We start from the raw sequence: 12,500 nt of genomic DNA, 5'->3' as shown, positions 1-12,500 counted from the left end.
TGAATGCTCTGATGACTCAGAGAACATTTCCTTTAAGGTCTCTCTTTGTCTCTCTGGCCATCCTGTTTAATCAGATGAGCAATGCTAGTGTGTGTGTGTGTGTGTGTGTGTGTGTGTGTGTGGGTGAGTGGAGGTGACTGTGTGAGATAGAGAGAGAGGAGAGGAAACATATGACCCAGTCTGTTTGCTTTAGGGGGGTGACTGTATGTGTGTGTGTGTTTGTGTGTGTGTATGTGTGTGTGTGTGTGTGTGTGTGTGTGTGTTCAGGGGGCTCAGGGGGTGAGTAGTAAGTAAGGTATGTGAGGAATGTCGCCCATACAATCCCAGCTCTTAATTAGTGAGGAGATCAGAACGGCCAGAGAAACGCAACCCTGGATGAATCTCCCCGCGCTATCATCCCTCTGCCCTCTAACCCTGGATGAATCTCCCCGCGCTATCATCCCTCTGCCCTCTAACCCTGGATGAATCTCCCCGCGCTATCATCCCTCTGCCCTCTAACCCTGGATGAATCTCCCCGCGCTATCATCCCTCTGCCCTCTAACCCTGGATGAATCTCCCCGCGCTATCATCCCTCCCTTTACCCTCTAACCCTGGATGAACCTCCCTGTGCTATCATCCCTTTACCCTCTAACCCTGGATGAGTCTCCCCATGCTATCATCCCTCCCTTTACCCTCTAACCCTGGATGAGCCTCCCCGTGCTATCATCCCTCCCTTTACCCTCTAACCCTGGATGAGCCTCCCTGTGCTATCATCCCTCTGCCCTCGGTGTGCGTGTGTTTATGTGTGTTTGTGTGTGTGCCTGTGTGTGTGTGTGAGAGAGAGGCCAGTGGTGACAGAAGGTCAATCTCTTTAATAGCCTTAAAGGGAATGTGTTTCTAGCGTGTGCGCCATGTGAACACACAACAGTGTGGTATTCTCTCTGGGGTGCAGACAGAGACCCTCTCCTCACCCAGACCTGAGAGAGAGAGACCAGAGAGAGAGAGAGAGACCAGAGAGAGAGAGAGAGACCAGAGACCCTCTCCTCACCCAGACCTGAGAGAGAGAGACCAGAGAGAGAGAGAGAGACCAGAGAGAGAGAGAGAGACCAGAGACCCTCTCCTCACCCAGACCTGAGAGAGAGAGAGAGACCAGAGACCCTCTCCTCACCCAGACCTGAGAGAGAGAGACCAGAGAGAGAGAGAGAGAGACCAGAGACCCTCTCCTCACCCAGACCTGAGAGAGAGAGACCAGAGAGAGAGAGAGAGAGACCAGAGACCCTCTCCTCACCCAGACCTGAGAGAGAGAGACCAGAGAGAGAGAGAGAGACCAGAGAGAGAGAGAGAGACCAGAGACCCTCTCCTCACCCAGACCTGAGAGAGAGAGAGAGACCAGAGACCCTCTCCTCACCCAGACCTGAGAGAGAGAGACCAGAGAGAGAGAGAGAGAGACCAGAGACCCTCTCCTCACCCAGACCTGAGAGAGAGAGACCAGAGAGAGAGAGAGAGAGACCAGAGACCCTCTCCTCACCCAGACCTGAGAGAGAGAGACCAGAGAGAGAGAGAGAGACCAGAGACCCTCTCCTCACCCAGACCTGAGAGCCCTGGGACACGTTTATCTCAGCCTGGTGTGAAGTTCTCACACCCTAAAAAGACCCAGGATGCGAGGGGGTGGGGGTCTTTAATAGGACACACAGGGACACATTGCACACAGAGAGCGCCGACATAGCACCCAACACACACACACACACATGCAACTTCAGGGGTCGCCAGTGGAAACTATCTCCTGCATTTTCCCATCCAAGCTGTCCTCCTCCAGGACCAGCCATCGTCCCTGGGGCTCGGGGACCAGGTTCAAGTGCTCGGTCCTGGTCCTGGTTCAGGTCCTGGTCCTGGTCCTGGTTCTGGTCAAGGTCCTAGTCCTGGTCCTGGTCCTGGTCCTGGTCCTGGTCCTGGTCCTGGTCCTGGTCCTGGTTCTGGTCAAGGTCCTAGTCCTGGTCCTGGTCCTGGTTCTGGTCAAGGTCCTAGTCCTGGTCCTGGTCCTGGTTCTGGTCAAGGTCCTAGTCCTGGTCCTGGTCCTGGTTCTGGTCAAGGTCCAGGTCCTGGTTAGGGACCGTACTGAAGAGCATCTGTTCTTCTGCTGGTTTTTATATTGGGTTCTTTTGGAGGAAACCCTTGTGAACACGGGGAGAACATGCACACTCCACACAGAAAGGCCCGGAGACCTTCTTGCTGTGAGGTGACAGTACTAGGTACTGCGCCACCGTGACGCACGTGAGCGATTTTGGGGTTCAGTGTCTTGCTCTAGGACACGTCAGCACACTCTGGGAGCTGGGATGGACCTGAGGAGCCCCAGGGGGCATCTCTACCTCCTGAGCTAGCCGCCCCGCATCCATGAGCCTTCCACTGAGGGACCAACTATTCCTACTCCTACTATTCCACTTCCCTTCCTTCTATTCCACTTCCCTTCCCCCCTCATTCCACTGAGGGACCAACCATGACAGCTGTGAATGATTCATTCATCTTGGGCTACACTCAATTATTTTTGATAACGAAATAAAAAACCTTTCTGTGGTTTTCTGTCGTAGGTAGATGCTACACCACCGAACAGGCCAGGGGCGCCCCCTTGTGGTCTTCGTATATTACTGCACAAGTGGAACTATGCAGTCCACAGTTCACTCGTTAAGTTTGTCTTCAATAAAACACAAAACACATGCACCGGTGGCCATCTTACCTTATATATGCAGGACTTTGCGTTGAGGAAGAACAGCTCGATGGTGGCGTTGTCCTTCAGGTAGGATATGCTCTCGATGTAGAACCTGGGGGCAGAGACAGACAAAGCCTTTTCATTGTCTGTGTGAAAACAAGAGCTCACGCTGTCACTGTGAGGAAGGAAGACCGGAGGTCCTTATGTTGAGGAACGTTCTAGACCAGGGCGCGGTTTAGGTGCTGTTAAAACGGGAGAGGTGAGAGGAAGCCTACTCTGTTAGTCAGGAGGTAACGCTGATTGACTAGATACAGTTTATTTGTTGGTCTCTCCCGACAAAGAGAGGATAACTGACGTTTTGAGTTTCCACCGGGTGGCGCCAGACACCATCCTCCCATACCGCCATCTCTCACTGTGCTGTCTGGCCATGATCCATCATCAGTGTGTGTGTGTGTGTGTGTGTGTGTGTTCCTACTGATGCACACAATATATCAACATCCACTGTAAATGTGCACACAATGCACTTCACACAGCGTCTGGCTCTCTGCATCATCAGCAGTGTGTGGAAGGGGTACACACACACACACACACACACACACACACACACACACACACACACGGCACCCACCCACCCACCCACACACACACACACACACACACACACACACACACACACACAATGGTAGCTACTACCGACAGAAACACAATAGCCCACTTCTGCATCAGTAGTGAGAGGAGTGCTAACAATACTGCCTAATATTAGTCTACTGTATGTACAGTACTGCAGGGCCAGGGGGAGCTAGCTAGTATGATAGGCTACACACACACACACACACACACACACACACACACACACACACACACAACCTAAGATGCTCTCACATGTAACCTGGGGCAGAACATCTCAGTTCCTCTTAGTTAACTATTGACACACACACACACACACACGCGCACACACGCACACATACGCCCTTGCACACACACACACACACACACACACACACACACACACACACACACATACACACACAAACACACACACAAACTAGACAGCCCCTAAATCCCTATGGGGTGTGAAAAGTGCCCTTTGGTTGCGTGTTCAAGCTTACTTACAACGTGTATGTATGTGTGTGTGTATGTGTGTATGTATATACATACACACACACATACAGACATACACACACGTTCGTGTGAACAAGCAGAGCTCACTGCAAAACATGCGCACATGCGCGGTAGTTCGCTCGCGCTTTAAATGAATGGGGGAGCTCACGTGACCGAATGACTGTTTGCGTTGTGAGTTGTGAGCTCAGTGGCGCGTGTATGTGTGTGTGTATGTGTGTGTGTGTGTATGTATGAGATCGAACATAGCCTACATACATACACACACACATACAGACACACATACACGTTCGTTCCAACCAGCGCAGCTGTATGTGAAACCGCTTGCGCATACCATCGCGGTAGCCACCGCACTTCCGCGTGACGTCACCGAATGCTCTGCCGCTGTTTAGAGAAGAGCGTGTATGTGTGTATGTATGTGTGTGTGTGTGTGTGTGTATGTCTGTGTGTGTGTATGTATGTCTGTGTGTGTGTGTGTGTGTGTGTCTGTTTCGACTCGCTTAATGAAGGACTTCGATACATCGCTTCAGAGAATGAAGACGACTATGGTAAATATAGCACTAAAAATATTAATATCTGCGTGGTTAGATGACAAGACCATGCTTTGTGGGTAGATCGTATGCCAAATCAATTTGTTTTTTTGTTTAGATGGGGGAGAGCCGGGTCAAAAGTCGCGCAGGACAAAAGTCGCGTTCCCATTTTATCCAGAATGACTGGACCTGCAAATATGTGGTTATACGTGCCTTCACATATTACCGTGTATGAGCTCCCTTCAAATTTTGGGCGCGATCGCAGCATATTTGACAGAGATATCGATGGAAAACCAATTTTGCCCCATATAAGTAAAATCATGGTCTCATAAGCATTTTTCGATTGTAAAATTGTGTTCACTTGTTTTAGTTTGCAAACATATGCAATTTTCTTAGCATATCTACTGGCTACATGATACCATAGCTTTCAAGTTTCGTGCGAGCAAGTCGTGCCTGCAAGCCAGGGAGAAATGACAGGAGACCGTGGCGGGACAAATGTCGCATCCCGTAGAGTGACAGAAGTCGCATTCTGATGGCTTAGAACCAGAGGGGTGCGCGAGTGACATTTGGGCAGAATGAACAGGTGAAATTAAAGCTCTCGAAGAGATCTTTCTAATGCTATTGGTCAGCTTTGTATGCAGTTTTAATGTGAAATATACTGTTACGGCTCCGCCTCCGCCTGTGCGCTCTCTAGCTCCCACCACCGTTCCCGCAGCGCGCGCGCCACGGCCTTCCACTTCAGCGCGCGCTCTGCGCGCCCTCCGACGTAATCACCCCGCACACCTGAACACGGTTCCGCTAACAAGCTCCGAGGGCGCGGCTCACCTGCTGCCACCACTCATCCAACCACCTCCCCTATAAGAACCCGGTCTTCCCAACGTTCTTCCCTAAGATTCGTTGTGATTCCGGTTTGTTTGCTGCTCTTTTCCTGGACTGACACACGGCTTCCCCGACCCATTCTCCCCGGACCTCGACCACGGCTTGGATTACGTTTTCTGGACATTGTTTGTTGATAGATTGACACCTGCCTGAACTTAACTACCCTTTGCCTTGCCCTCTGTACCTCCGCTTTGTATTAAACCGCCCTCTGGGCTTGGAACTGCCCGTCTGTGTCCGTGCGTTTGGGTCAGCTAGCGAACCAGCCCCCTTACAGATAGCCTACATCTTAAATGCAGTCAAGACAAATTATTTTGCCTCTTAAATTTTGTCAAACCCCCTGGTTCCAGTCAATTTGATTATATAGGCTACTTTCGTTTACAATGACGTTACCTTATGAACACAAATAGCTTAACATAGGCCTACATAAACACAATAGCCTAAAACCATGTTTATTTAGGCCTACAATGTATTTTCTTTCATTGACAGCATGCCAAGAGTTAGGGTGAGGAAAACGACGCGCGGTCTCTTCAGCCCTGAGACCATCAGGCAGACGGCTCAGGAGGTCGTTGAAGGCTATATATTATTATGATATGTCTAATAATACATTCGTTTTGTGTTTGTCCCCACGCAGAGCAAATTATTTTGTTTACAACTATTTTGTTACCAAGGTGATTTGCTACCTAAATGATTGGTTTGAAGTGGTTCTCACGCGACTTCCTCGCGACCTAGCGAAACAATCATGATTTTATGACAAATCTGCAATAAACTAAAATGGGCAGGAAGAAATGCACAGCGAAACTAGAGAGAGAGAGAGGGAGAGAGAGAGAGAAACGTTCTTATGGAATTAATGAATTTATTTTTTAATGAAAGGATGAAAGAGCCGCAAGCCAACTTTTTTTTAATCAATGAATGGAGGAGCCGCACATTGACGGGCGTGGAGCCGCGGGTTGGCCACCCCTGCTCTACGGGATGCGACTTCCGCCACGGTCTCCTGTCATTTCTCCCTGGCTTGCAGGCACGACTTGCTCCCACGAAACTTGAAAGCTATGTTATCATGTAGCCAGTAGATATGCTAAGAAAATTGCATATGTTTGCAAACTAAAACAAGTGAACACAATTTTACAATCGAAAAATGCTTATGAGACCATGATTTTACTTATATGGGGCAAAAGTGGTTTTCCATCGATATCTCTGTCAAATATGCTGCGATCGTGCCCAAAATTTGAAGGGAGCTCATACACGGTAATATGTGCAGGCACGTATAACCACATATTTGCAGGTCCAGTCATTCTGGATAAAATGGGAACGCGACTTTTGTCCTGCGCGACTTTTGACCCGGCTCTCCCCCATCTAAACAAAAAAACAAATTGATTTGGCATACGATCTACCCACAAAGCATGGTCTTGTCATCTAACCACGCAGATATTAATATTTTTAGTGCTATATTTACCATAGTCGTCTTCATTCTCTGAAGCGATGTATCGAAGTCCTTCATTAAGCGAGTCGAAACAGACACACACACACACACACACACACACACAGACATACATACACACACACAGACATACACACACACACACACACACACACACATACATACACACATACACGCTCTTCTCTAAACAGCGGCAGAGCATTCGGTGACGTCACGCGGAAGTGCGGTGGCTACCGCGATGGTATGCGCAAGCGGTTTCACATACAGCTGCGCTGGTTGGAACGAACGTGTATGTGTGTCTGTATGTGTGTGTGTATGTATGTAGGCTATGTTCGATCTCATACATACACACACACACACATACACACACACATACACGCGCCACTGAGCTCACAACTCACAACGCAAACAGTCATTCGGTCACGTGAGCTCCCCCATTCATTTAAAGCGCGAGCGAACTACCGCGCATGTGCGCATGTTTTGCAGTGAGCTCTGCTTGTTCACACGAACGTGTGTGTATGTCTGTATGTGTGTGTGTATGTATATACATACACACATACACACACACATACATACACGTTGTAAGTAAGCTTGAACACGCAACCAAAGGGCACTTTTCACACCCCATAAATCCCAACTGACAGCAGTGTGAGAGAGTGTGAGCATGTGTTACTGCACACGTGTGTGTGTGTGTGTGCGCGTTTGTGTGTATGTTCAAGTGTGTGTCTGTGTGTGTGTGTAGAAAGGAATATTGAGTGAGAGAAGACTGTCGAGCAATCAATACTAGAGGAGTTAAATCACGTTATCCATTGAGCTGGTCGAGAAAACGAGAAGAGCCTGGTCAATATTCAATATGAGAGCATTTAATTAAAACCACACTGATGAGACACGCACACACACACACACACAGACACACAAACACGCACGCACACACGCACACACACAAACACGCATGCACACACGCACACAAACACGCACACACACAAACATGCACGCACACAAACACACACACAAACACGCACACACACACAAACACACACACACGCACACACACAAACACACACACACACACACACACACACGGCTGACCAAGCAGCACACATGGACTGAACCAGAAAGACTGGAGATGCAACCTAACAGCTGAGACCTCATTATGCTGCATTACCAGCACACACAAACCCACATGAACACACACCTCCTCCACACACACACACACACACCTCCTCCACACACACACACACACACACACCTCCTCCACACACACACACACACTTCTTCCACACACACACACACACACACTTCCTCCACACACACACACACACCTCCACCACACACACATCTCCTCCACACACACACACACACACACACAAACACACACACACACACAAACACGCGCACACACACACCTTTCTGCCATTTTGCGCTTTGTCTGATAATGGATTCAGAGCTGACATTTGGAATGATTGTAGTTGCATCAGAGCGCTGCAATCCAAGCTCTGTGTGTGTGTGTGTGTGTGTGTGTGTGTGTGTGTGCGTGTGAGAGACGTGATTGAGGTTGGAGATTGATTGATTGAGGTTGGAGAGTCTGAGCCGATGGAGAAAGTGGCCGGCCGGCCAACGCTTCCAAACGGTGTCAAAGGTCAGGAGGTCACACCTCCATCCCCATCTCTTCAAACAGCAATTAGTGTACATAAACACACACACACACACATGCGCGCGCACACACACACACACACACACACACACACACACACACACACACACACACACACACAAAGGCACAAAGCCAGTGGTGATGGTTAGCCTCTCATTGTTGTAGCTATGGTAATACAGCCTGTTCTAGTGAACATGGCCAAGGTCATGTTCCTGACGCAGAGGTGTGGTGAGCCGTGCTTCTAGAGGCCGTGGAAGTGATCGTGTCATTATGGTGACGTCTCATCACTACTGGCGACAGCAGCACTGGAGCACGAATGGCAAAAAAGAACACAGGTTACATTGTTCTCGTGTCCTAGTGTTGCTATGCATGTTGCTAACCCAATCAGTCTCTGGATTATACATGACATCATCGGGACCTTTAACTGACTGAACAATATAAAGTAGCCAAACACAGTAGCTACCCTTCCTGTTTGTGTGTGTGTGTGTGTGTGTGTGACAAGTTCTCATTTTATCATACCTTTTAATTTTAGAGGCAAACATAACCACACACACCGACACACATGCACACACACACACGCACACACACACAAGCAGACACACTCACACACACAATCAGGCCCTGTGTGTGAGCCAGGAGAGGGCAGCCATTGTGCGGCCGGTACAAAGGCCCAGCGGGAGAGGAGAGAGTGGTTTTCTAACCCTGTCACGGCAGGTCAGCTGACCGGAGCAGGACCGCACCAAGACACGGCTTCACTCAACACCACACTCAACACCACACTCAACACCACACACAACATCACACGCAACACCACTCAACACCACACTCAACACCACACTCAACACCACACGCAACATCACACGCAACACCACCACACACACCACCACTCAACACCACACACAACACCACACACAACACCACACACAACACCACACTCAACACCACACTCAACACCACACACAACACCAGACACAACACCACACACAACACCACACTCAACACCACACACAACACCACACAACACCACACTCAACACCACACACAACACCACACACAACACCAGACACAACACCACACACAACACCACACTCAACACCACACACAACACCAGACACAACACCACACACAACACCACACTCAACACCACACACAACACCACACTCAACACCACACACAACACCACACTCAACACCACACACAACACCGCACACAACACCGCACACAACACCGCACACAACACCGCACACACCACCACACTCAACACCACACTCAACACCACACTCAACACCACACACAACACAAGACACAACACCAGACACAACACCAGACACAACACCAGACACAACACCAGACACAGGCCGACAGAGGACATCTCTCCACCAACACTAGACACAGAGGACATGTCCCCACCAACAGCAGGAGAGTCAGGACAGAGGAGAGAGGGAGAAGGAAGGAGCGTGGAGGAGTAGAGAGGGAGAAGGAAGCAGAGAGAGGGAGAAAGACGTCTGTCTGTAGCCACTTGAACTTCAGTTGGGGATCGCCGTTCCTGGCTATGCATTGTAACAAAATGACAAACGGAATACTGGCAGATCCATTACCATCAATTTCGTAAAAATGAGCTCTCCCATATTCCAGACAGGGTATCGCTGGCGTGAGAGATCAGTCATGTTTCTATTCCCAAAGAGAGAGAAGAAGCAAACTCTCTCTGGCTTCCTGGTACAGCACTGTAGTCATGGTGATGCCGTTTGATCCAATTTGCATTCCGTGCATGCATACCGATGAGCTCTCAGAGGCGTGTGATTGGTGGAGAGGCCCCATGGTGGGTGCTGAGCTCTCAGAGGCGTGTGATTGGTGGAGAGGCCCCATGGTGGGTGCTGAGCTCTCAGAGGCGTGTGATTGGTGGAGAGGCCCCATGGTGGGTGTAGAACACTGGGGTCAAAGCAATTTCATAGGCGCCTGTCATAACTGACCCTGCTAATCTGCTATTTCATTAAAACACTCACATGTGCGCACGCACACACTCACACACACTCACACACATGTGCGCGCACGCACACACACGCACACACTATATATGCAAAGCAAGGGCCACTTCAAATGTCAAGTGTGTTCTCACAGTTGTTCACCATGCTCTTTTTTTCCCAAACATGCACACACGTCGAAACACACACACACACACACACACACACACACACACACACACACACACACACACACACACACACACACACACACACACACACACACACACACACACACACAAACACAAACACACTATATGCAAAGCTAGGATCACTTCAAATGTCAAGTGTTCTCACACAATTGTATACCTTGGCACCATGCTCTTTTTCTCCCAAACGTGCACACACACACACACACACACACACACATACACACACACACAAACAAATGTGCAAATGTGGTGCAGTTGGGCATATTTGTGTTTCTGTGTGAAGCGCGGAGGTGTGGGCCTACCTGACACAGAAATAGAGGACTATGGGTCCAGACTTCTTGGGGAACTCGTGTTCCAGAACCCTCCGGTCCAGCTGCAGCCAGCTGAGATGGCCCCTGAGGAGACAGAACAACCAATGAGGAGGCAGCATTACAGAAACCATCCATGGTAGGTCAGAACATGGTAGATCAGAACATGGTAGGTCAGAACATGGTAGGTCAGAGCATGGTAGGTCAGAACATGGTAGGTCAGAACATGGTAGGTCAGAACATGGTAGATCAGAACATGGTAGGTCAGAACATGGTAGGTCAGAACATGGTAGGTCAGAACATGGTAGATCAGAACATGGTAGGTCAGAGCATGGTAGGTCAGAACATGGTAGATCAGAACATGGTAGGTCAGAACATGGTAGGTCAGAACATGGTAGGTCAGAACATGGTAGATCAGAACATGGTAGATCAGAACATGGTAGGTCAGAACATGGTAGATCAGAACATGGTAGGTCAGAACATGGTAGGTCAGAACATAGTAGATCAGAACATGGTAGGTCAGAACATAGTAGATCAGAACATGGTAGGTCAGAACACTGCACTGTCAACACCAGTCGGCCTCAGGAGACAGCGATGCACACAATACAGAACTGTCCCCATTGTGCGTCTACATGTCTTCTGTCCCCCTGTCTCTCCCTCCTTCCATCTCTCCCTGTCTCTCTCTCCTCTCTCCCCGTCTCTCCCTCCTCTCCTCTCTCTACATCTCTCCCTCTTTCCATCTGTAGGCAAACCACCCCCCCCTCCTCTAACCCCCCTCTCTTCCGCTCCGTCTCTCAGGGATGTGAGAGTTCAGGAAGCACACGGTCTCCAAATCTGAATCTGCACATCACAGACCGGGCCCAGAGAGACACACAGCTACCGTGTGTGTGTGTGTAGGTGTGTGTGTGTGTATGTGTGTATGTATGTATGTATGTATGTATGTATGTATGTATGTATGTATGTATGTATGTATGTATGTATGTATGTATGTATGTATGTACTGTCTGTCTGTCTGTCTGTCTGTCTGTCTGTGGGTGGGTCTGCCGTTGCGTCTCATAAATGTCAGACAGCAGCAGGTAGACCAGATGCAGATGAGCGTTTAAAAAAGGAAGGAGAGAGAGAGACAGAGAGAAAGAGAGATAGAGTGACAGATAGAGAGAGAGAGGGAGAGAGAGAGAGAGAGAGAGAGGGGGAGAGAGAGAGAGAGAGAGAGAGAGAGAGGTAAGGGGGGCGCCGTCGACCTACATGGAAATCAGTCCGAGAGAGACCTGAGAGAGACCTGAGAGAGACCTGAAGAGAGACTTGAGAGAGACCTGAGAGAGACCTGAGAGAGACCTGAGAGGAGTGTCTCTCCCCCAGACCTGAGGCTGGATATGTATCACAGCAGTCGCTAATGTTGGAATGAATTCTTTCATATATACTGTATTAATGTTCCACCTGTCTATCAAGCGGTAGTCCAGCATAAGCCTTTGTCTACACCTACCAAAATAAAACCACTCAAAGTACATGTTCCCTTTATAAACATCTCATGTGTCACTTGGCCAATGACATTTCAACACAGTTGCATGTTTCATGCCTGTAGACGGCGCAGCACACGACTAGCGGTCCTGAGTTAGCCCAGGTGTTCTCTCCAGAGTTAGCCCAGCACACGACTAGCGGTCCTGAGTTAGCCCGCGTGTTCTCTCCAGAGTTAGCCCAGCACACGACTAGCGGTCCTGA

At 49.3% G+C, this 12,500-nt stretch overlaps 1 protein-coding gene across 1 annotated transcript in view; it reads right to left on the bottom strand.

Moving 5' to 3' along the window:
- The window catches only part of frmd4a (FERM domain containing 4A), a gene marked incomplete at both ends in the record, with an annotated part of 68,995 nt that overhangs the window by 26,938 nt on the left and 29,557 nt on the right, over nt 1–12,500 (bottom strand). Inside the window, 2 exon segments of the mRNA XM_084452919.1 lie at nt 2,711–2,795; nt 10,776–10,868. Coding sequence (XP_084309045.1) covers nt 2,711–2,795; nt 10,776–10,868 — 178 coding nt within the window.

The sequence above is a fragment of the Borostomias antarcticus genome (assembly GCF_949987555.1).
Source record: "Borostomias antarcticus genome assembly, chromosome: 18".
Taxonomy (NCBI): Eukaryota; Metazoa; Chordata; class Actinopteri; order Stomiiformes; family Stomiidae; genus Borostomias; species Borostomias antarcticus.
This window is presented reverse-complemented; position numbering and strand designations above follow the sequence as displayed.